The sequence below is a fragment of the Salvelinus namaycush genome, chromosome 1 (genome assembly GCF_016432855.1).
Source record: "Salvelinus namaycush isolate Seneca chromosome 1, SaNama_1.0, whole genome shotgun sequence".
Lineage (NCBI taxonomy): Eukaryota > Metazoa > Chordata > Actinopteri > Salmoniformes > Salmonidae > Salvelinus > Salvelinus namaycush.
In genome coordinates, this window is record NC_052307.1 from 45,009,721 (window position 1) to 45,033,627 (window position 23,907).

The following is a 23,907-nucleotide window of genomic DNA, read 5'->3' on the forward strand; positions in this document are numbered from 1 at the left end:
CTGCCTCTTGAGGATTGACCACAAGTTCTCAATGGGATTAAGGTCTGGGGAGTTTCCTGGCCATGGACCCAAAATATCAATGTTTTGTTCCCCGAGCCACTTAGTTATCACTTTGCCTTATGGCAAAGTGCTCCATCATGCTGGAAAGGGCATTGTTCGTCACCAAACTGTTCCTGGATGGTTGGGAGAAGTTGTTCTCGGAGGATGTGTTGGTACCATTCTTTATTCATGGCTGTGTTCTTCGACAAAATTGTGAGTGAGCCCAGTCCCTTGGCTGAGAAGCAACCCCACACACAAATGGTCTCAGGATGCTTTACTGTTGGCATGACACAGGACTGATGGTAGCGCTCACCTTGTCTTCTCCGGACAAGCTTTTTTCCGGATGCCCCAAACAATCGGAAAGGGGATTCATCAGAGAAAATGACTTTACCCCAGTCCTCAGCAGTCCAATCCCTGTACCTTTTGCAGAATATCAGTCTGTCCCTGATGTTTTTCCTGTAGAGAAGCTGCTTCTTTGCTGCCCTTCTTGACACCAGGCCATCCTCCAAAAGTCTTCGCCTCACTGTGCGTGCAGATGCACTCACACCTGCCTACTGCCATTCCTGAGCAAGCTCTGTACTGGTGGTGCCCTGATCCCGCAGCTGAATCAGCTTTAAGAGACGGTCCTGGCGCTTGCTGGACTTTCTTGGGCGCGCGAAGCCTTCTTCACAACAATTGAACCGCTCTCCTTAAAGTTATTGATGATCCGATAAATGGTTGATTTAGGTGCAATCTTACTGGCAGCAATATCCTTGCCTGTGAATCCCTTTTTTGTGGAAGCAATGATGACGGCACGTGTTTCCTTGCAGGTAACCATGGTTGACAGAGGAAGAACAATGATTCCAAGCACCACCCTCCTTTTGAAGCTTCCAGTCTGTTGTTCGAACTCAATCAGCATGACAGAGTGATCTCCAGCCTCGTCAACACTTACACATGTGTTAACGAGAGAATCACTGACATGATGTCAGCTGATCCTTTTGTGGCAGGGCTGAAATGCAGTGGAAATGTTTTTTGGGGATTCAGTTTTTGCAATTAATTGCAATTCATCTGATCACTCTTCATAACATTCTGGAGTATATGCAAATTGCCATCATACAAACTGAGGCAGCAGACTTTGTGAAAATTTTATATTTGTGTCATTCTCAAAACTTTTGGCCACCTCCCTCTGCAACTGGATCCTGGACTTCCTGACGGGCCGCCCCCAGGTGGTAAAGGTAGGTAACAACATATCTGCCACGCTGATCCTCAGGGGTGCATGCTCAGTCCCCTCCTGTACTCCCTGTTCACTCATGACTGATGGCCAGGCACGACTCCAACACCATCATCATGTATTCCAATGGCACAACAGTGGTAGGCCTCCCACTCCTCTTTCTATTCTTGTTAGAATCAGTTTGTGCTGTTCTGTGAAGAGAGTAGTGCACACCGGTGTACGAGATCTTCTGTTCAATTTCTCGCATGGAATATCCTTCATTTCTCAGAACAAGAATAGACTGACGAGTTTCAGAAGAAAGATTTTTGTTTCTGGCCATTTTGAGCCTGTAATCGAACCCACAAATACTGATGCTCCAAATACTCAACTAGTCTAAAGAAGGCCAGTTTTATTGCTTATTTAATCAGCAACAACAGTTTACAGCTGTGCTAACATCGTTGCAAAATGTTTTTCTAATGATCAATTAGCCTTTTAAAATGAGAAACTTAGATTAGCTAACAGAACGTGCCATTGGAACACAGGAGTGATGGTTGCTGATAATGGGCCTCTGTACGCCTATGTCGATATTCCATAACAAAATCCGCCATTTCCAGCTACAATAGTCATTTACAACATTAACAATGTATACTTATATATTTCTGATCAATTTGATGTTATTTTTATGGACAAAAATTGCGCTTTTCTTTCAAAAACAAGGACATTTCCAAGTGACCTCAAACTTTTGAACGGTAGTGTATGTGCACGAACACAAAACACCACATCTGTAATTCTAGTCCCATCCGAATCTACTATGTCAGTAATTTTTAACATTGCAGGAGAGCATCAATTCCATCCAGAATAACCTACTCCAAGGTCCTCTGATAATACTAGTCCTGTGCGAATCGAAATCCCTGTGTTTTGAGACATGTCTGAGTTTGACAGGTGTTGCTCACGGTTTGCGCAAGAAAACAGTGATTCAATAAATTGCGCATAAGCTATATATGAATGGCCTAATTGTAGCCTATCAACTTTCACAGTGAATGCTTTTGTGCGTATGAACTGAAAATTGTCAAATGCATCAGTAAAAAATATTTAACCTATTTAATGCAACCCTTGCTGTTAATAGATCGCAAAGCCGCATACAACTGACGTAAACGTTTGGAAATGATAACTTTCTCATCCATAGCCTTAAAACGCATCTCAAGTGCAATTGCACTGTCCCAGGTAGCAAAAATGTCTGGCTCACATCTGGCCTGATAACAGCATTCCAAATCGAAAACTGCTTGCAGTCGTATCCGGCCCGAGTCCGAAATGAATGACAGTATAGACTAGGCCCGAGTCATTCGGCCCAGATCTGGTAGCCTGAACTTTGTTTTAATTTTTTATTTAAGCTTTATTTAACTAGGCAAGTCAGTTAAGAACAAATTCTTATTTACAATGATGGCCTACCCAGCGCAAACCCTAAGCCAGACGACGTAAGGCCAATTGTGTGCCGCCCTATGGGACTCCCAGTCATGGCCGGTTGTGATACAGCCTGGAATCAAACGAGGGTCTGTAGTGACGCCTTTAGCACTGAGATGCAGTGCCTTAGACTGCTGCGCCACTCGGGAGCCTTTAACTGAGCCAAAGCTGCTATTTTTGGGACAGAATCGGCCCAGCAATGTCCCAATCCACTCGATTCTACCCCACCCTTCCCCCACTAAAACTTATTTATGTTAAATGTAGTTAGTAATATTATATTAAATGTAGGTAGTTATATTGCAGTTATCAACTAAAATATGAACAACATAAACATAAAAAAATACATGACATTTTCTCATTTTAAAACTTTTATTTAAATAGATGAAATTGACTTTGTGTGCGTGCCATCCCTCAATGGGCACTACACGTATGTACAGTAGCATGGATGTACCCAAATAAATGTCACTAGAAAACAGCTTAATTTTTTCACTAACCTTCTCCGAATTCTTCCGATGACACTCCTGTAACATCATATTACAACATACATATAGAGTTTGTTCGAAAATGTGCATATTTAGCCACAAAAAAACGTGGTTATACAATGAGAATAGTAGCAAAACTGGCCTGAAAATGTCGGGCGCCATATTGGACAGTGATCTAGTCTAATGAATAAATATTCATAAACTTGACTAAAAAATACAGGGTGGACAGCTATTGAAAGACAAATTAGTTCTTAATGCAATCGCTGAATTACATTTTTTAAATTATCCTTACTGTGCAATACAGGGTGCGCCAAAGCGAAGCTACCCCAAAGAAAATGGCGGAATATGCGTTTAACATTTTTCTACAGAACAACGATTTATCATCATAAATAGTTCTTACTATGAGCTGAACTCCCATCAGAATCTTGGGCAATGTATCCTTTCTCCGGTCTAATCGTCTTTTGGTCGAAAGATGTCCTCTTGTCCCGTCGAAATGGCCACTAACGTTCGGCATGTACTAGAAAAGTGCCCAGCTCTTGGAAGTGCGTCACAAAGAAATGCCAGAAAATCGCACTAAACGGATATAAATTGCTATAAAACGGTTTAAATTAACTACCTTATGATGTTTTTAACACCTATAACGAGTAAAAACATGACCGGCGATATATTACTGGCTAAACCAAAGCTTGGAAAGAGGCCAGTCCGACGTCCATCGTGCGCCAAGCGCAGGGAAGAAAAGACATGTACTTCCGCTCTTTGGTCTTTTATACAGGCCCTGATTGCGCAATCGACTCCATTCAAATTGTCACCACTTACTGACATCTAGAGGAAGGCGTAGGCAGTGTTTGTATCCCCATAGCATTCACAGGGACATTAAAACTGACCTGGGACCAGAGGCCAAGATTTCTGAAATCTCACTCCCTGTCAGGAAAAGTGCTGTAGAATTAGTTCTGTTCCACTCAGAGACATAATTCCAACGGTTATAGAAACTAGAGAGTGTTTTCTATCCAATAATAATAATAATATGCATATTGTACGAGCAAGAATTGAGTACTAGGCAGTTTAATCTGGAGACCAATTTATGCTAAGTCGAAACAGCACCCCCTATATTCGCAAGAAGTTAACCTGTTGAGGATAGGGGGTGCTGTTTTCACTTTTGGGGAAAATCGTTCAAAATTTAAACGGCCTCGTACTCAATTCTTGCTCGTACAATATGCATATTATTATTACTATTGGATAGAAACACTCTCTAGTTTCTAAAACCGTTTGAATTTTGTCTGTGGGTCAAACACAACTCATTTGGCAGCACACTTTGTGACCAGGAAGTGGAAAGTCTGAAATCGATGCTGTGTTCAAGTCGCTGCCTATAAATGGGCATGATACGTATGACTATACTTGCACGTCATACACCTTCCCCTGGATGTCAAGAGGAAGTGAGAGGAAAAAGGAGTTGATTATCTCTGTCTGACGTTGAATGAGCCCTCTTGGAAAACCGTGTCCCCCATTTTCTGTTGTCTGCAAGGCGCGTGGGGGGACCTGCTATTGCCTACTGGAAACCTGTCGTTATGGGCGAATATGAGCTCCGGCTTTGAATTTATTTGATACATGTTACAATATCATCCTAAAGTATGTTTTTTCAATATAGTTTCATTAGATTATTGAAATTTATTCGGGACGTTAGGCGTGTTGCGTTGTTTGACTTTGTTGACGTTGGAGAGCTTAGCGCCGCATGGCCAGTGTGCTTGCTAATTCAAGAGGGAAAAAGAACGTTCTGAATCCAAACAAAGACGGTTCTGGACAAAGGACCCATTGTACAACATTCTGATAGAAGATCAGCAAAAGTAGGAACCATTTTGTGATGCTATTTCATATATCTGTCGAACTGTGTAATAGTAGCTTTGCGCTCAGGTTTTGGTTATTCCCTTACCATAACTAAGTCTTATGTCGTAATGAAGATATTTTTAGAATTCTAACACTGCGATTGCATTAAGAACTAATGGATCTATCGTTTCCTATACAACATGTATTTTTTTGTAATGTTTATGAATAGCTATTTGGTCAGAATAGGTGAGAGTCTAATAGAAATATCTGCACATTCTGGGAAAAAGATGCTACGTTAGCACGTTATGCTACGTTATGCTACGTTGTATAACCACGGATTTCAGCTCTAAATATGCACATTTTCGAACAAAACATAAGTGTATGTATAACCTGATGTTACAGGACTGTCATCTGAGGAAGGTTTATGAAGGTTAGTGAAATTTAATATCTTTTGCTGGTTTATTCGCTAACGCTAACGTGCCTATTGCTATCGCTAACGTGCCTTGATGAATGAATGCGGTTGTGTGGTAGGCTATTGTAGTAAGCTAATATAATGCTATATTGTGTTTTCGCTGTAAAACACTTAGAAAATCTGAAATATTGGCTGTATTCACAAGATCTTTGTCTTTAATTTGCTATACACCATGTATTTTTCAGAAATGTTTTATGATGAGTATTTCGGTATGTCACGTTGGTGTCTGTAATTATTCTGGCTGCTTTCGGTGCAATTTCTGATTGTAGCCGCAATGTAAACTATGATTTATACCTGAAATATGCACATTTTTCGAACAAAACATAGATTTATTGTATAACATGTTATAAGACTGTCATCTGATTAAGTTGTTTCTTTGGTTTGTTCTAGGTTAGTTTGGTTGATTTTGATTTTGCTACCTGTGCTGTGAAAAATGTCTGTGCTTTTTTCTATTTGTTGGTGAGCTAACATAAATATATATTGTGTTTTCCCTGTAAAACATTTAAAAAATCGGACATGTTGGCTGGATTCACAAGATGTGTATCTTTCATTAGCTGTATTGGACTTGTTAATGTGTGAAAGTTAAATATTTCTAAAAAAATATTTTTTGAATTTCGCGCTCTGCCTTTTCAGTGGAATGTGGGAGGAGTTCCGCTAGCGGAACGGGGGGGCGAGACAGGTTAATACATTTTGGTGGTGATAATGCTATCGCTCTTTTTGCCTTGAATCAATGCTCGGGTAACGTTTGCACATGTGGTATGCTAATATAACGATTTATTGTGTTTTCGCTGTAAAACACTTAGAAAATCTGAAATATTGTCTGAATTCACAAGATCTGTGTCTTTCCATTGCTGTGCGCTGTGTATTTTTAAGAAATGTTTTATGATTAGTAATTAGGTAATACACGTGCTCTCTGTAGTAATTCTAGTCGCTTTGGGGAGATTTGTGATGGTGGCTGCAATGGCAAACTATGATTTATACCTGAAATATGCACATTTTTCTAACAAAACCTATGCTATACAATAAATATGTTATCAGATGAAGTTTTTTCTTGGTTAGTGGCTATTTATATCTTTATTTGGTCGAATTGGTGATAGCTGGTGATGGAGTGAAAAAATAGTGGAGTAAGAAAAATGGTGTCTTTTGCTAACGTGGTTAGCTAATAGATTTACATATTGTGTCTTCCCTGTAAAACATTTTAAAAATCAGAAATGATGGCTTTATTCACAAGATCTGTATCTTTCATTTGGTGTCTTGGACTTGTGATTTAATGATATTTAGATGCTACTATTTACTTGTGACGCTATGCTAGCTATGCTAGTCAGTGGGGGGTGGTGGGGGGTGCTCCCGGATCCGGGTTTGGGAGGTGTTAGAGGTTAAACAAATGCAAATGCAGCTACTTTGTTGTTATTTTATCTGCAGATTTGACATGACTGTGTTAGCCATAATTGACTAGCTAGCAAGCAAGGGATAAGAACATTGCCAGCCTGCATAGCAATCAAACAAATAGAATGAACAACAAGTCCGCTTCTCTAGCAACCTAACAACCAGTGGAAGGATGAAATAGTATGAATTTACATGTAATTTTTACCAGTAAATGTGTGCTTGTTTTCTTTGGCAACCGTGGTATAAGTGGGATAAACGCCTCTGCTCTGTACAATTTCTGGAACTAATAAAAACGGGCAGTACCAAGTCATCCATTATTTCCAGATAATGTACAAAGCATCAGTGTTTATCCCTTACACGTACAGTTGAAGTCGGAAGTTTACATACACCTTAGCCATATACATTTAAACTCAGTTTTTCACAATTCCTGACATTTAATCCTAGTAAAAATTCCCTGTCTTAGGTCAGTTAGGATCACCACTTATGTTAAGAATGTGAAATGTCAGAATAATAGTAGAGAGAATGATTTATTTCAGCTTTTATTTCTTTCATCACATTCCCAGTGGGTCAGAAGTTTACATACACTCAATTAGTATTTGGTAGCATTGCCTTTAATTGGGTCAAACGTTTCAGGTAGCCTTCCACAAGCTTCCCACAATTAAGTTGGGTGAATTTTGGCCCATTTCTCTTGACAGAGCTGGTGTAACTGGGTCCGGTTTTTAGGCCTCCTTGCTCGCACATGGTTTTTCAGTTCCGCCCACAAATTTTCGATAGGATTGAGGTCAAGGCTTTGTGATGGCCACTCCAATATCTTGACTTTGTTGTCCTTAAGCCAATTTTCCACAACTTTGGAAGTATGCTTGGGGTCATTGTCCATTTGGAAGACCCATTTGCGACCAAGCTTTAACTTCCTGACTGATGTCTTGAGATGTTGCTTCAATATATCCACATAATTTTCCGTCCTCATGAAGCCATCTATTTTGTTAAGTGCATAAGTCCCTCCTGCAGCAAAGCACCCCCACAACATGATGCTGCCATCCCCGTGTTTCACGGTTGGAATGGTGTTCTTCGGCTTGCAAGCCTCCCCCTTTTTCCTCCAAACATAACGATGTTCATTATGGCCAAACAGTTCTATTTTTGTTTCATCAGACCAGAGGACATTTCTCCAAAAAGTACGATATTTGTCCCCATGTAAAGTTGCAAACCGTAGTCTGGCTTTTTTATGGCGGTTTTGGCGCAGTGGCTTCTTCTTCTTCCTTTTAGTTTATGTCGACATAGGATTCATTTTACTGTGGATATGAATACTTTTGTACCTGTTTCCTCCAGCATCTTCACAAGGGCCTTTGCTGTTTTTCTGGGATTGATTTGTACTTTTCACACCAAAGTACGTTCAACTCTAGGAGACAGAGCGCGTCTCCTTCCTGAATGGTATAATGGCTGCGTGTTCCCATGGTGTTTATAATTACGTACTATTGTTTGTACAGATGAACGTGGTACCTTCAGGTGTTTGGAAAATGCTCCCAAGGATGAACCAGACTTGTGGAAGTCTACACATTTTTTTCTGAGGTCTTCTTTTCATTTTCCCATGATGTCAAGCAAAGAGGCACTGAATTTGAAGGTAGGCCTTGAAATATATCCACAGGTACACCTCCAATTGACTCAAATTATGTCAATTAGCCTATCGGGTGCTTCTAAAGCAATGACATCATTTTCTGGAATTTTTCAAGCTGTTAAAAGGCACTGTCAACTTAGTGTATGTAAACTTCTGACCCACTGGAATTCTGATACAGTGAATTTTAAGTGAAATAATCTCTGTAAACAATTGTTGGAAAAATGACTTGTGTCATGCACAAAGTAGATGTCCTAACCGACTTGCCAATACTATAGTTTGTTAACAATACATTTGCGGAGTGGTTGAAAAATGAGTTTTAATGACTCCAACCTAAGTGTATGTGAACTTCCGACTTCAATTGTATGTATGTATGTATGTATGTATGTGTGTATCTATGTCTCTCTGGGTCTATCCGCCCTCTCCTTTCTGCCTCCGTCTCTGTCTGGTGCAAGCTGCAGCCACCTCATGACAGCACCTTTGAATAACAGAAAAAAATTGCAAAAGTAGTCATTTTGACACCACACAAAAATCCTAGGATTCCAGACCTCAAAAGGAATAGGAAGCACATCAACATAATAACCACAAAGGTTTTCAATTTCAAAACAGATCAAGAGATATAAATATATGCCTGTTGTAGCACCACTGTGTGGTCAATCTGAATGTGCATGCATATGTTGAGTCTTGACAGGGTTTGGAACATGTGTACCAAGTTTGGTTACAATACAAATATCTGTGTCTGATTTGATATGCATTTATGTGTCAGAACATTCCCACATTGTTTATTGGTCAGTTGACATTGAAGTTGACATTTTAAAATGGTTAAGGTGAAAAATGTTAGTGCTTTTTTGTATTTGGTGGTGAGCTAACATAAATATACGTGCTGTTTTCGCTGTGAAACATTTTAAAAATCGGACATGTTGGCTGGATTCACAAGATGTGTACCTTTCATTTGCTGTATTGGACTTGTTAATGTGTGAAAGTTAAATATTTCTAAAAAATATATTTTGAATTTCGCGCCCTGCACTTGAGCTGGCTGTTGTCATAAGTGTACCGACGTCGGGCTTGCAGCCATAAGAAGTTAACCTGTCTAGCCCCCCACATTCCACTGAAAAGGCAGCGCGTGAAATTCAAGAAATATTTTTTAGAAATATTTAACTTTCACACATTAATAACAAGTCCAATACAGCAAATGAAAGATAAACATCTTGTGAATCCAGCCAACATGTCCGATTTTTAAAAATGTTTTACAGCGAAAACACCACGTATATTTATGTTAGCTCACCACCAAATACAAAAAAGCACAGACATTTCTTTCACAGCACAGGTAGCTTGCACAAAACCGACCAAATAGAGATAGAATTAGTCACTAACCAAGAAACAACTTCATCAGATGACAGTCTTATAACATGTTATACAATAAATCTATGTTTTGTTTGAAAAATTTGCATATTTCAGGTATAAATCATAGTTTTACATTGCAGCTACAATCACAAATAGCACCGAAGCAGCTAGAACAATTACAGAGACCAACGTGAAATACCTAAATACTCATCATAAAACATTTCTGAAAAATAAATGGTGTACAGCAAATGAAAGATAAACATCTTGTGAATCCAGCCAATATTTCAGATTTTTTAAGTGTTTTACAGCGAAAACACAATATAGCATTATATTAGCTTACCACAAAAACACAACCCATTTATCAGCAGCAAAAGTTAGCGATCGCAAAAAAACAGCAAAAGATATATAGTTTTTCACTAACCTTGACAACCTTCATCAGATGACAGTCCTATAACATCAGGTTATACAATACACTTATGCTTTGTTCGAAAATGTGCATATTTAGAGCTGAAATCCGTGGTTATACATTGTGAAAACGTAGCAACTTTTTCCCAGAATCTCCGGATATATTTCTGACACTCACCTAATCTGACCAAATAACTCATCATAAACTTTACTAAAAAATACATGTTGGATAGCAAATGAAAGATACACTAGTTCTTAATGCAATCGCCGTGTTAGAATTCTAAAAATAACTTTAGTACGACATACAGCTTACGTTATAGCGAGACAGCGCCTGCAATGAGGGCGGAAAATAGTACTAAACATTTTCCACAGAAATACGAAATAACATCATAAATGGTTCCTACTTTTGCTGAGCTTCCATCAGAATCTTGTACAAGGGGTCCTTTGTCCAGAACAATCGTTGTTTGGTTTTAGAATGTCCTTTTCTCCTGTCGAATTAGCAACCAAAACTAGCCAAGTGGCGCGAAGCTGTCCATCATCACCAAACGCAGAGAACGGAAAAGGCCAAAACTCCCGATTTTTAAACTTTCAATAATCTGATAAAACATACTTTACGATGATATTATCACATTTATCAAATAAAATCAGAGCCGGAGATATTAGCCGTCTATAACGAAAGCTTTTCAGAACGCAATCCAGGGTTCCTTCCCGCGTCTTGCTGAACAAAGGAAATTTGGGGTCATGTCATTCGAAGAGCTCTCGTTTGACCTCAGATCAAGCTATACACCCCATTTCACCTCTCACTGCCTGTTGACATCTAGTGGAAGGCGTATGAAGTGCATGTATATCCATAGATTTCAAGCAAATGAATACAAATGAATAGGAAGGCCCTGGAACAGAGCCTCGATTTCTGATTTTTCACTTCCTGACAGGAAGTTTGCTGCAAAATGAGTTCTGTTTTACTCACAGATATAATTCAAACAGTTTTAGAAACTTGAGTGTTTTCTATCCAATAGTAATAATAATATGCATATTGTACGATCTAGAATAGAGTACGAGGCCGTTTAAATTGGGCACGATTTTATCCCAAAGTGAAAATAGCGCCCCCTATCCCAAAGTTAAACAGGCCTATGTTTGGTTCTGATGGGGAAGAACAGTTCAACTAAGCTCAACAAGTATTTATAACTTATTTTCTTCAAGAATCAATGGGTATACAGTGTCTAGTGAGTCTACACACCCTTGAACAGTTTTCATATTTGAGGTCGACTCCTTTTACTGTACAGCCACACCAGCTCAGGGTGCCAGCCTTCAGATTCACATTTTGAGTATTTGGCGTACGGTGGTGGAAGGTGGAGACAGTCCATCAGAGAGGCTGAGGGTGGAGAGACGGAGTCTGCTGGTAGGGAGACAAATAAGAAGACGTATTGTAGAGCATCACTTTACATAGGGTTCAAGTGAGGAATGGGGTCAGCTGGAATGGATGGACTGTAATTGTTGTTCAACAAATAATACGTTATTATGAGTGATAACTGTTTTCACATACCTTTATGGCTGTGAACAGTCAGAGTATTTGGTGCATGGTGGTGGAAGGTGGAGACAATCCGTCAGAGGCTGAGGGTGGAAAGACAGAGTCTGATGTGTCAATATATGGAAAAATACACATTTTAAAATGTTGACCATTCGATTGGTCGAAAGAACAGATGACTCTTGGTCACCAAGATTTTTGTTGATGTTGGGGACAGCCCTAAATGGGACACGTTTTCGGTGTTTCTGCGTTAGGCTTTAGCCATGGAGGGAAATAGAACAGATTCGGACATTTCTGTAGGAAACTCTCTGACTGCTTGGATGGCTACCTCTATTTCTCCTCTAACCATGCACCTCAAAAGTGTTTGTCATTGAACAATGTCACCAGAACTGCATCTTCAATTTAAGTAGTATTGACTGAATGTGGCCTATTACTAATTATGCCGCTTTGGGCTGTGTGTAATATATGTTGTCCATTGACGCTCTCTGTGAAAAGGATGGTTGTCTTTTCTCTAGTTGATTTGTCTGTGTTTGACTGTGTGCCTCAGTATTAACCCTCACCTCCTTCCTTCTTCTCTGCAGAGAAGGCAGGCTCGGCGCCAGCAGGGGGCGCCTCTCGGCTGAGCGGCAGCAGCAGCTCCTCTGACTCTGGCAGCAGCAGCTCCAGTGGCTCCAGCTCAGAAAGCAGTGACTCCGATTGATCAGAGAAAGACCCCCATACCCTGAGTCCCCCTCTCACCTTAGGTAATTTACCCTCCTTTTTAGCTAGTAGAGTACTCTCTTTTTTTCTTCCCCTGGATTACTTTTATAAGATAATGAAGACTTTCGATGACTGAAGATATTGATCATGTTTTGTATTTAGAAATGCCTTTAGAGACAAAGTAGGAAACATGTAAGAAGATATAGCTGACTGAACATAGTCAGGGTTTGTTTTTGCTGGCCCTCAAAGGGAAATGCCTGGTATCACCAGAACCACATGTTAGTTATTTTAATTGAAGAGAAAAAAGATTTCTGCTTTACATGGGTGCTCGTAGCTGAATCAACTTTGAAAGACTGTTATACCAGTAGGAAATCTTTAAAAACAGTAAGATTGATTTTGGTTTGGACAACATTGTCTCAAGGGACAAATACAGTCTTTCTCTTCCTGGGATGGCTGTTGCCTGTAGTTTGACCTTTGCCACCTCACAACATTCCATTACATTTTCTTTTACTTTATGTATACAGCTATATTGAAGAAATTAAGATAATTGTTATTTTTATGATCATAAATCTCATTTCCATTGACAGTGTAAAACAAATGGTTACTAGTCATCTATCGCAAAGAATTTATTTTTGTTATCAATCTTCCATGCTCCAATCAGTATTTAAATCTGTTATGTCTCAAGGGTCTGTTGAAATATAGTTGTGGGTTAACACTAGACTGCAGTTGAATAGAACATTGACTTAATCATGGCCCTATCTGTATTTCCTGAGGATATTTTATATACACATTTGTGGCAAAGTAAAGTTGCTATTCGAACACCTTTTGCTGATTGTCTAATTATCATTTTTTGTGTCTTATTTTCTTAGCAGTGTTTTGCTTTGATATTTAGCATCAAGAATGTGGAGCATATACAAGTTAACTTGTTTGGTTTGATACTTCCCAAAGTAATGTATTACTAGATGTACTCATACCTTTAACATCTACTTCTTATAAAGAGTTCACCTGATGATTTTGTCAGGTGATTTCTTTTATCAAGCAGTTAAGACTGAGTTTGGAGTTCTATGTTTTTCTCAATTTTATTCGATAGTTCTTGACACTTCTACTGTCACTGTCCTTTACATGTATCTCTATGCAGCCAGTGTTTAATGTTAAATGCTCCCCTCCTAAGATGTTTTAACACACATCACATACTCTTGTGATTTGTTTCCTGGCCTGTTTGTATATTTGGCATGTGCCATATCTGACAACTTTCATCATTGAATGAAATAACTATTTCCTTTGTCTGTGTATGGGCTAGTCTTTCCATTGAACATGATGGTTATATTCAAAATGTAGGTGAATTAACACTTACAGTATAGCCTGTTTCTTTTAAGAGTGGAGAGCAATGGGCTCTCCGTCTCATCTGGGTAATCGACTAAACACCAAATGTATAAAAACTCAATTGGTTTACTCAAGACAGAAAATTATTTTGTTAACATTTGAGCATTGCAAAGACCTCTGTAAAAAAAGCTACACTAAACAAAAATATAAACAACATGCAACAATTTCAACGATTTTACTGAGTTAAAGTTCATATAAGCCTAATCTATGGATTTCAAATGAATGAGAATACCAATATGCATCTGTTGGTCACAGATACCTTAAGGGAGGGGCGTGGATCAGAACACCAGTCAGTTCACCATTTGCCTTGTGCAGCGCAAAACATCTCCTTCGCATAGTTGATTAGGCTGCTAATTGTGGCCTGTTGAATGTTGTCCCATTACTCTTCAATGGCTGTGTAAAGTTGCTGGATATTGGCGGGAACTGGAATACACTGTCGTACACGTCGATTCAGAGCAACCCAAACATGCTCAATGGGTGACATGTCTGGTGATTTTGCAGGCCATGGAAGAATTGGGACATGTTCAGCTTTGAAGGAATTGTGTACAGATCCTTCCAAATGGGGCCGTGCATTATCATGATGAAACATGAGGTGATGGCGGCGGATGAACAGCAGCATGCCAATGGCCATCTAAGGTGAACATTTGCCCACTGAAGTCGGATACGATGCCAAACTGCAGTCAGGTCAAGACCCTGGTGAGGACGTCGAGCACGTAGATGAGCTTCCCTTATACGGTTTCTGACTAAATTCTTCGGTTGTGCAAACCCACATTTTCATCAGGCGGGCTGGAGGATCCCACAGGTGAAGAAGCCTGATGTGGAGATCCTGGGCTGGCGTGGTTCCTCGTGGTCTAAGGTTGTAAGGCCGGTTGAACGTACTGCCAAGTTCTCTAAAACAATGTTGGTAGAGAAATTAACATTAAATTCTCTGGTAACAGCTCTGGTGGACATTCCTGCAGTCAGCAGGCCAATTGCACGCTCCCTCAACTTGAGATATCTGCACATTTTAGACTGACGTTTTATTGTCCCCCGCACAAGGTGCACCTGTGTAATGATCATGCTGTTTAATCAGCTTCTTAATATTCCACATCTGTCAGGTGGATGGATTATCTTGGCAAATGAAAAATACCCACTAACAAGGATGTAAACACATTTGAGAGAAGTAAGCTTTTTGTGCATATGTAAAAATTTGGGGATCTTTTATTTCAGCTCATGAAACATGGGACCAACACTTCACATGTTGCGTTTATATTTTTGTTTAGTGTAGTTAAGTGTCTTGATAAACAATGTAGTCCAAATTCAGAATAATGTATTCAAACTGCTTGTTTACCCTTTTACAAATACACCTGTTATGACTGGGTTTTTACTATTATGTATGTGAGGTGGTAAATGTATTTTCGATCGATTAGAGATCATTTACAATGGCAGTTCATGAATCTGAGATCATTAAATTAGTTGCTAGTAGTGGTGATATGTTTTACTTTTATCAGCTAAATTCTCATTAAGACTGATTCAGACAACCTCGTACATTAAAACATTTAAAAACAGCTTGGTGTGCCTGAGTGATGTCATACGAGTTGAGACAAGTACACTGCTCAAAAAAATAAAGGGAACACTTAAACAACACAATGTAATTCCAAGTCAATCACACTTCTGTGAAATCAAACTGTCCACTTAGGAAGCAACACTGATTGACAATAAATGTCACATGCTGTTGTGCAAATGGAATAGACAAAAGGTGGAAATTATAGGCAATTAGCAAGACACCCCCAATAAAGGAGTGATTCTGCAGGTGGTGACCACAGACCACTTCTCAGTTCCTATGCTTCCTGGCTGATGTTTTGGTCACTTTTGAATGCTGGCGGTGCTTTCACTCTAGTGGTAGCATGAGACGGAGTCTACAACCCACACAAGTGGCTCAGGTAGTGCAGCTCATCCAGGATGGCACATCAATGCGAGCTGTGGCAAGAAGGTTTGCTGTGTCTGTCAGCGTAGTGTCCAGAGCATGGAGGCGCTACCAGGAGACAGGCCAGTACATCAGGAGACGTGGAGGAGGGCAATTAACCCAGCAGCAGGACCGCTACCTCCGCCTGTACTGGCCTGTCTCCTGGTAGCGAGATTGTGGCCTGTGGAATGCTGTCCCACTCCTCTTCAATGGCTGTGCGAAGTTAATGGATATTGGCAGGAACTGGAACACGCTGTCGAACACGTCGATCCAGAGCATCCCAAACATGCTCAATGGGTGACATTGTAGGCCATGGAAGAACGGTGACATCAGCAAACCGCTTGCCCACACGCCGCAATACAATCGATGTAGGTTTTCTTGCTTGTTTATAGCCTTGTACAGTTCGTTAAGTGCCAGCTTATTTTTCTTGTCCTGGGGTGGAATGTATACAACAGTCACAATAACAGCTGAAAACTCCCTCGGGAGGTAGAAGGGTTGGCATTTGACCATCAGGTATTCCAAGACAGGTGAATAGTGGGTCGGCACTTCCACCGCACTGGAGTTAGCACACCAGTTGATGTAGAGGCAAACCCCTCCCCCCTCTATTTCCTTGACTCCACTGTCCTGTCCGTGCGGGGAATGGAGACTCCATCAAGATGGATAGCCATGGGGGGTATCTTGTCTGAGAGCCATGTTTCAGAAAAGCAAAGAATATTGCAGTTTCCAGAGTCCCGTTGGAGCCAGAGCAATATGGTATTGGAACTGACCCTATACCATGCCTTCGGAAAGTATTCAAACCCCTTGACCTTTTCCACATTTTGTTACGTTAGCCATATTCTAAAATTGATTAAATATACTTTTTTTTCCTCTAATCCACACACAATACCCCATGATGAAACGAAAACAGATTTATATACTGATTTTTGATCAGTATAACATGTATTTACTCAGGGGGTTGAATATTTACCTAATCAAGAGTTGTATTTTTTTTTACAGATTTTTTACAAAAAAATCCACTTTGACATGTAGATCGTTGACATTAAATTATATTAATTTGAATACCCCTATGTGGCAAAAGTCTAGGGGTGTGAATACTTTCTAAAGTGTTTTCACCATCTTCACTGACTTGTTCCTTTTAGTTCTTGGTCATAGGTCATTTTTATTTCAAAACAAATGTTTTTGCATACCCTCCTGCTGCAACTTACATATTTTGTAGCACAGTATAGTAACTTCTGTAGACATGTCTTTGAGAAATGTAAGATTCATGTTGTTTTAAGGGTGAAATTACATGGGGATACAGGGCAAACAAAGTGAATATTTGATGTAATTATTTACATGGGAGCCCTTATTTTCTGAGTTCCTTTGTTTTAATTAATAAACTACAAAACATACAGCTACTGGAGTCTTTGTATACTATCCACATCACAGCTGTTAGCTGGCAGGGGCATTAGCTATGTTAAAGGTTTGTGGTATGTAACAGACAGAAATTGAATTGAAAGTGCAGACTTCTATTTTACAGGACAATACACATAATCAACCTCCACTTGCTGTTGCAACAATTGTCTTGTTACAAGTGTTTTTGAGAGACAAGCGCATAAATTGACAATACTGCATTGAAATACAAAAATGATCATTTATTTTTTACCTTTAACTAGGCAAATCAGTTAAGAACAAATTCTAATTTTCAATGACGGCCTAGGAACAGTGAGTTAACTGCCTTGTTCAGGGGCAGAACGACATTTTTACCTTGTCAGCTCGGGGATTCGATCTTGCAACCTTTCGTTTACAAGTCCAACGCCCTAACCACTAGGATACCTGCCGCCCCAATGTAAGCCTTAGCTAACACTTCCATACCCCAATGTACATACACAGGCTTACTTTGCTTTGACCAGCACATATTTGCCCAGTGAATGGTCATGACATGTTTCTGGCAGACGTCTTTCAGGACACAAATACTCAACTTCAGTCTGCACCATATATTTTTGCACAAACAGTTTACAAATATTGAAGTTTAGGGCATATGAATAAATGTATGTGTCACTATAACTGTCACATAATCAAACATATTCTGGAATTTCCAGTGTCAGCAGTTGGATCCACTGTGACAGTTCGTTTGTCCCGTACCACGACTGCCTGGTTTCCATACTGACTGTACCACGTACTTTGACTCCGACTGAGGTAGTTACTCGGTGGTCCCTGTTCCAGCTCCATTTGCTGCTGTTGCCAAATTAGCAGTGACGTGTCCTTGAACCTAAACCGAGCATAGCTCTCCGAGAGGGCTTTCTCGACTAAAGGATATCTCTCAGACATGATGTTGCCGTCATCGCTCCAATCTCTTGTTTTGTTACCACTGACTGCCTGGATGGGCAGGGGTAGCGTTGTCGTAGTTCTCGAAGAAAACGGTTCGGGTTGCGCGACAGATTAAGCAGCTAGCTAACTACATTTTCTGGTTGGCAGTAGCTAATAAATGGCACCGTCACCAACAATACTGTTGTGACACCCAACCGTGTAAAACGTTGACGACTACACGTACTTGTGGATATAGATAACGTTAGCTAGCTTGTTGCTAACGTAACAGTCATTGTTAGCGATCCAGCTTCCTTAAAAAAAAATACATATACGTCTATCAACTGGGTTTGTTCAATGCGTTTCCGTAGTGATTTGCAATATTGGCGCAGGTTTTACAGCACAAATTCAGCAGACATGGCTGAGCCGAGATGTATTTTTCGCTGCTGCCAGAGTTAATTCAACGCTTAAGTTCCACCAGAAGCGTCAAACTGCGTTCCGGCGGAAGTCATTCATTGTCAATGGAGCAGTCCGCAACGCTAAATTTGGGATCCAGCACTAGGCTGCTGTACGTACCACGAGTTCAATATTTTCAACTCGTACTTTGTATTACCGTGCGGTGGTACAAACAGAAGTTCATAAAAGTTCCCTATGGGGAAGAGTCACCATAGAGGCCAAAATTATGACTATTGTAGTTATAGACAAGAAGACACCGGTTGAAGGACTTGTGTAATTTAGCATGCCATCATGCAGGGCAAGCTAGTGACTTGAAATCCGTACTCTATATTAGAACCAGTTAAATGTATTGATGTTGCTAGAGACAGAAGACAAGAAAACTATACTGAACAAAAATATAAACACATTTGAAGTGTTGGTCCCATGTTTCATGAGCTGAAATAAAATATCTTGGAAACATTCCAATACACACAATAGTATTTCTCTCAAATGTTGTGTACAAATTGTTTTACATCCCTGTTAGATGGCGGAAGTTTTGATGGAGTGTGCAATTAGCATGCTGACTGCAGGAATGTCCACCAGACCTGTTGCCAGAGAATGTAATGTTAAGCTCTACCATAAGCCACCTCCAACGTTGTTTTAGAGTTTGGCAGTACGTCCAACCGGCCTCACACCCGCAGACCACGTTGTAAGGCGTTGTGTGAGAGCGGTTTGCTGTTGTCAATGTGAACAGAATGCCCCATGGTGGCTGTGGGGTTATGGTATGAGCAGGCGCAAACACAATTGCATTTTATCGATGGCAATTGAATGCAGAGACACCGTGATGAGATCCTGAGGCCCATTGTCGTGCCATTCATCCGCCATCACCTCATGTTTCAGCATTATAATGCATGGCGCAACGATCTGTACACAACTTCTGAAAGCTGGAAATGTCCCAGTTCTTCCATGGCCTGCATACTCTCCAGAAATGTCACTCATTGAGCTTGTTTGGGATGCTCTGGATTGACGTGTACGACAGTGTGTTCCAATTCCTGCAACTCCACACAGCCATTGAAGAGTGGGATAACATTCCACAGGCCACAATCAACAGTATGCAAAGATGTGTTGTGCTGCATGAGGCAAATGGTGGTCACACCAGATCCTAACTAGTTTTCTGATCCACACCACTTTTATATTAAAGGTATCTGTGACCAAAAGATGCTGTCGATGTTGTAGTTCCAGTCATGTGAAATGTATAGATTAGAGCTTAATGAATTTACTTCAATTGACCGATTTCCTCATATGAAGTGTAACTAATCAAATCTTAAATTGTTTCATGTTATGTTTATTTTTGTTCAGTAATGATGAATTGTTGTAATGCGCACCAGTCTGTTAGTATCTCACCCAGCCTATGTAACCAGTAGGTCAATAGGAGAATAACTTTAATCTGTTATAATCATTTGCTTTGGTCGATCAGGGCGAAAATGATCTTCTCCATGCTGCAAACCGTTCTGCAGCCTTGCGAAGCACATGTGCATCTAGTACGGAAAATGCAGGCTACACATCCGGCAAAAACAACATATGGAAAAACAAATGTGCATCTGGTGGACATACAGCTAAAGTCTTTGGTACTGCTTATGGCAACATTGTGTCCAAAAATCAATCTAAGTAGAATGATTGATTAAGACACAATGGTTCCATATACCATAATTCATTATTTAGTTTAACTTTAGGCCCTTGAGATTTAATAAATCACTTTTTCAGGAGACCAGCCCATGAAAGCAGCATTCTTGCATAAATGTTTGAAAACCATACACTACAATAAAACATTTTAGCCAAAATGCCAAACTTATCCATGTCTAGTTGAAAGGGAATGACCACAGAACGTGCATGGAGAGGAGACAGACCTTAGGGAGTATAGAATATAGTTTTGTAGACATTAAAACCATTCAGTAAAATCAATTCTCTTCTTGTGGTTTGCTGAAAGCCAGATGCAAAACAAAACCACAATAAATTTGTATCTAGTTATGCAATATTGTTTAAATCAGGTCCCACAGGCTTGACATTCATTACTGGAATCAGGGCAGTAAAAGAAAGTAGCAGCCCAAGTTAATTAAATAAACTGGTTAAGATGTGCTAGCTCTCCAGAGAATTGACAAGGCTGTCAGCTGTGGTGGTAGTACAGTAGGCTAAGCTGCTTCAAGGCATTGCCTTCACTTTTTCTTTGGGACTGCCTCCAAGGGTTTCCCAATGTCCTTCCCGCGCAACTTCAGTCCTATGGATAACATGGATGAAAAACGCTCAGATTTTTGTTGACACCATCTCTAAACACCTGGGCTTAATTGTTCCATTAGTGATACTGATATAATCAAATATGATTGTAATCAGACTAGTTAGTACAAAAAGAACCCAATAATGGTGTCAAACAGGCCTATGTTGCAAAAAGGGTGATATGAAGCTATGACAGAAAAAAGACCTGTAAATAAAACTCACCAATTGCTCTTTCAATCTTTCCCATGACTTGGTTATTGGGGATAGCCTTTCCAGATTCGTAGTCTCCAATTATCTGTGGTTTTTCATTGATTTTCTAAAAATTAAAATAACACCAACAACATATCCATGACTGGTATAGAACATTTATTTGATCCAAGCCCTGCTAAGCCAAGGTAAATACACTTCAATAAACAACCATCAGTGAAAATGAACTGAGTTCCTATATTTTAAACTCTTCATCCACATTTGGGAGAGTGTACTTACAGTGGCCAGGTCTTTCTGCGTCAGGCCCTGATTTTGCCGGCCTTGTTGGATGACCTTGCCCACCTCCAGAGACACTCTTTGGTGTTGAAGCTCTTCAGTCTCTCTGTCAAGCTTTGCTGTATTCTTGGTGATCACGTGCTGTTTGTTTTGTCCTGCAGCCCCTGAGAGAGGGAGAGAAAGGTAATAACAGGGTTTCTCAAACTCAGTGCTCGAGACCAAGGGGTGTACATTTTGTTTTTTCCCCTAGCACTACACAGATGATTTAAATAATCAACTAATCACCCAGCTTTGACCATTTGAATCATCTGTGTAGTGTTAAGGCAAAAACCAAAATGTGCCCCCATTAGGGTCCAGAGGACCAAGATTGGGAAACTCTGGGTAATAAGCTAACATAAATTCAACAACAAGATCTAATTATTGGGACTATCAGGCCAATGCTGCACGATCTTAAATAAATTCTAAGATACAAGACTGAAACAAAAAGGACCACCCTCTGTTCTTCATTCCTGATCCTGGGGACCCACATGGTCTGCAGGCTTTTGTTTCAGCCCAGTAGACACACTTGACTCAACTAATCATAAAGTACTTGAGTTTAATCAACTACTGTATGTTACAACTAGGCTGGAAAAAGTACACCCTGTGGATCCCAAGAATCAAGATTGGCATCGTCTTATGTCAGAGATTTACAGCAGTCTGCTCTGATGTAGCCTAGTTGTCGAAAGACAATGGGTGGCCCCTTTAGTTACATATCATACAAAATGGCACTATATGAATATACAAAAAGGCTCTAGCAACCTGTATTGGCAGATTTAAATAACTTGATTTCTAGACTTATGTCGCAGACAAATGTCTGCGTTTGTGCTTAAATATTAATAAGTTTACTCCCCTTTAGTACACAATTCAAACATTTGCTCTATACTGCCATGATTCCATCATTGGAGATAATGAAAATCTAGTTGGCAGGAAAGAACAAAAATGTAGTAAAAACTCAAGACCTTGATGACATTATTGAGATGGTGTGTGTAGCAAGCTATCCATCTTATCTCAACATTGAATAATAACCACAGACATGGCACAACATCCTACCAAACCAAAAGATAATACAAGGACAGCAGAAAATGTATGGGAGTTCTTACATTTCTTAGTGGTATCAAGTTCTTCTCCACGTCTTTGAGCTGCTGCAACAGCCTAAACGACAATAACGTATCACATTGTTGTGTCAATGTGTCCTGACTGTGTAGAAAGTTCATACATTTTAACTTGTTAAACGTTAGCCACATTACAAGACACACACCGTTTAAAGGGAAAGTCAATAATAATACCACCACCACCATATTTGGTTAACATAACTTGCTACAGTATAGTAACGTTAGTTAGCTAACGTTACTAGCTAGCTATGTACATTTGGAACCATTTATGGCCAACTGATTACTAGTTCGAATGCAAATAAGCTAGCAGGGTAGACAGCTAGTAAGACTAGAAAAAAAATGCTAATAGTTTAAGGCAAAATATAGCCAAGCCAGCTAGGTCCCAGTTCACTGACATGCGTGTTCAGACGCTGGCTAGCCAGACTACGCTAGTAATCAGCTAACGTTCGCAAACGCATTAGACAAGCCTGCCTCTACCTAACTAACGTTAACTACCTGTTTCGACTTCGACTGTGCGACAGTTGGTCCCTTCTTCCTCAGTATGGTCACGGTATCCCAGTCACTTTCTGCCATGTTTTTGAGTTTACCTTGATGGAAACAACGTATAAACAGGTTGGTTTAGATACAAATGTAAAGGCAGTAAGCTATACGATAACTTTAGCGCTCGCTAATATAACGTGGTAACTATGAAAGTACCGTACTCTACCGAATAGTCGACCCCGCCGTTCACAGGAGTTCTATAATGACGTCACATACCGTCATTTACGCATTGAGCAATACTAATGCCGCATTCAAAACAACTAGGAACTCGGAAAAATACGATGTCAAATCAAGAAGTCAGTGATTTTCAGGTCGGAGCTCTAGAAAGAGGCCAGAGTTCCCGAGTAGGAATTCCGTGTTGGATGGCCGTTCAAATCGATTTTTCCCAGTCGGATTTAGTTTTTTTTCCCGAGTTCCCAATAGTTTGAACGCTCAGACGTCGGACCGAGCTCCCTGTTGTTTTGAACGCGGCATATGAACTAGAGATAGCCTCCAAGATGGCCGAACGTTGTTTTCAACGTTCCGAAATTCACTCTGGCTATCTATTCGATATCAGAGCGCTGTTGTCTGAGTGTGCCAGACTGCACTGGTGGATTTACGAACGTGAAACACCTGTTGAATATGACCAGTGTCAGTAAACGTCGGCAAAAAAAACGTAATTAATTTGATTTCAGCAGCACAGTTAGTTACCAACGCTCTAGTCTAGATAACATTAAAACAGCCTAACCAGCTCTGCTAGGGCGAGAAAAATGGTCAGAGTGGGGTGTTCGCTCATTTACTTACAGAAGTGGCTAGCTAACTTTACCCAGTTAGCTTGGGTACTTGACTGCCATTGTGAGGTCAGAAAGTTCAGATCAACGCTACTCCTTGGCCAGAGCGTCCAGTGTGCGCACTGAACACTCCCAGAGAATTTACAAACTGACTACCTATGTAAGAGTGCTGTTCATTGACTACAGCTCAGCATTCAACACCATAGTACCC

The 23,907-nt window shown here is 40.2% G+C and overlaps 3 protein-coding genes across 9 annotated transcripts in view; 1 reads left to right on the forward strand and 2 right to left on the reverse strand.

Annotated features, from left to right (window-relative positions):
- Window positions 1-13,714, forward strand: part of LOC120044610 (bromodomain-containing protein 3-like) — a 39,775-nt gene extending 26,061 nt beyond the window's left edge. For all 6 annotated transcript variants that reach the window (XM_038989299.1, XM_038989284.1, XM_038989312.1 and 3 more), the window contains one exon: window positions 12,315-13,714. In XM_038989299.1, coding sequence (XP_038845227.1) covers window positions 12,315-12,433 — 119 coding nt within the window. In that variant the 3' untranslated portion in view covers window positions 12,434-13,714. The remainder of the gene's footprint in view (window positions 1-12,314) is intronic.
- Window positions 13,715-17,519: 3,805 nt separating this feature from the next.
- Window positions 17,520-18,817, reverse strand: LOC120055584 (putative uncharacterized protein BRD3OS). The gene has a single exon (XM_039003468.1). It carries the CDS (start codon window positions 18,068-18,070, stop codon window positions 17,810-17,812), a length of 261 nt encoding a protein of 86 aa, XP_038859396.1. The 5' UTR covers window positions 18,071-18,817; the 3' UTR covers window positions 17,520-17,809.
- A 993-nt stretch (window positions 18,818-19,810) lies between these two features.
- LOC120044651 (endothelial differentiation-related factor 1 homolog) lies at window positions 19,811-23,906 on the reverse strand. Of its 2 annotated transcripts, none has more exons than XM_038989336.1 (6): window positions 23,710-23,906; window positions 22,882-22,973; window positions 22,375-22,426; window positions 21,239-21,399; window positions 20,975-21,068; window positions 19,811-20,756 (listed from the first exon to the last, which is right to left on the reverse strand). In XM_038989336.1, exons 2-6 carry the CDS (start codon window positions 22,957-22,959, stop codon window positions 20,695-20,697), a joined length of 447 nt encoding a protein of 148 aa, XP_038845264.1. In that variant the 5' UTR covers window positions 22,960-22,973; window positions 23,710-23,906; the 3' UTR covers window positions 19,811-20,694. The 2 variants fall into 2 exon arrangements, with proteins under 2 accessions (XP_038845264.1, XP_038845257.1); XM_038989329.1 differs by lacking the exon at window positions 23,710-23,906 and adding an exon at window positions 23,093-23,380.
- Window position 23,907: the final 1 nt, after the last annotated feature.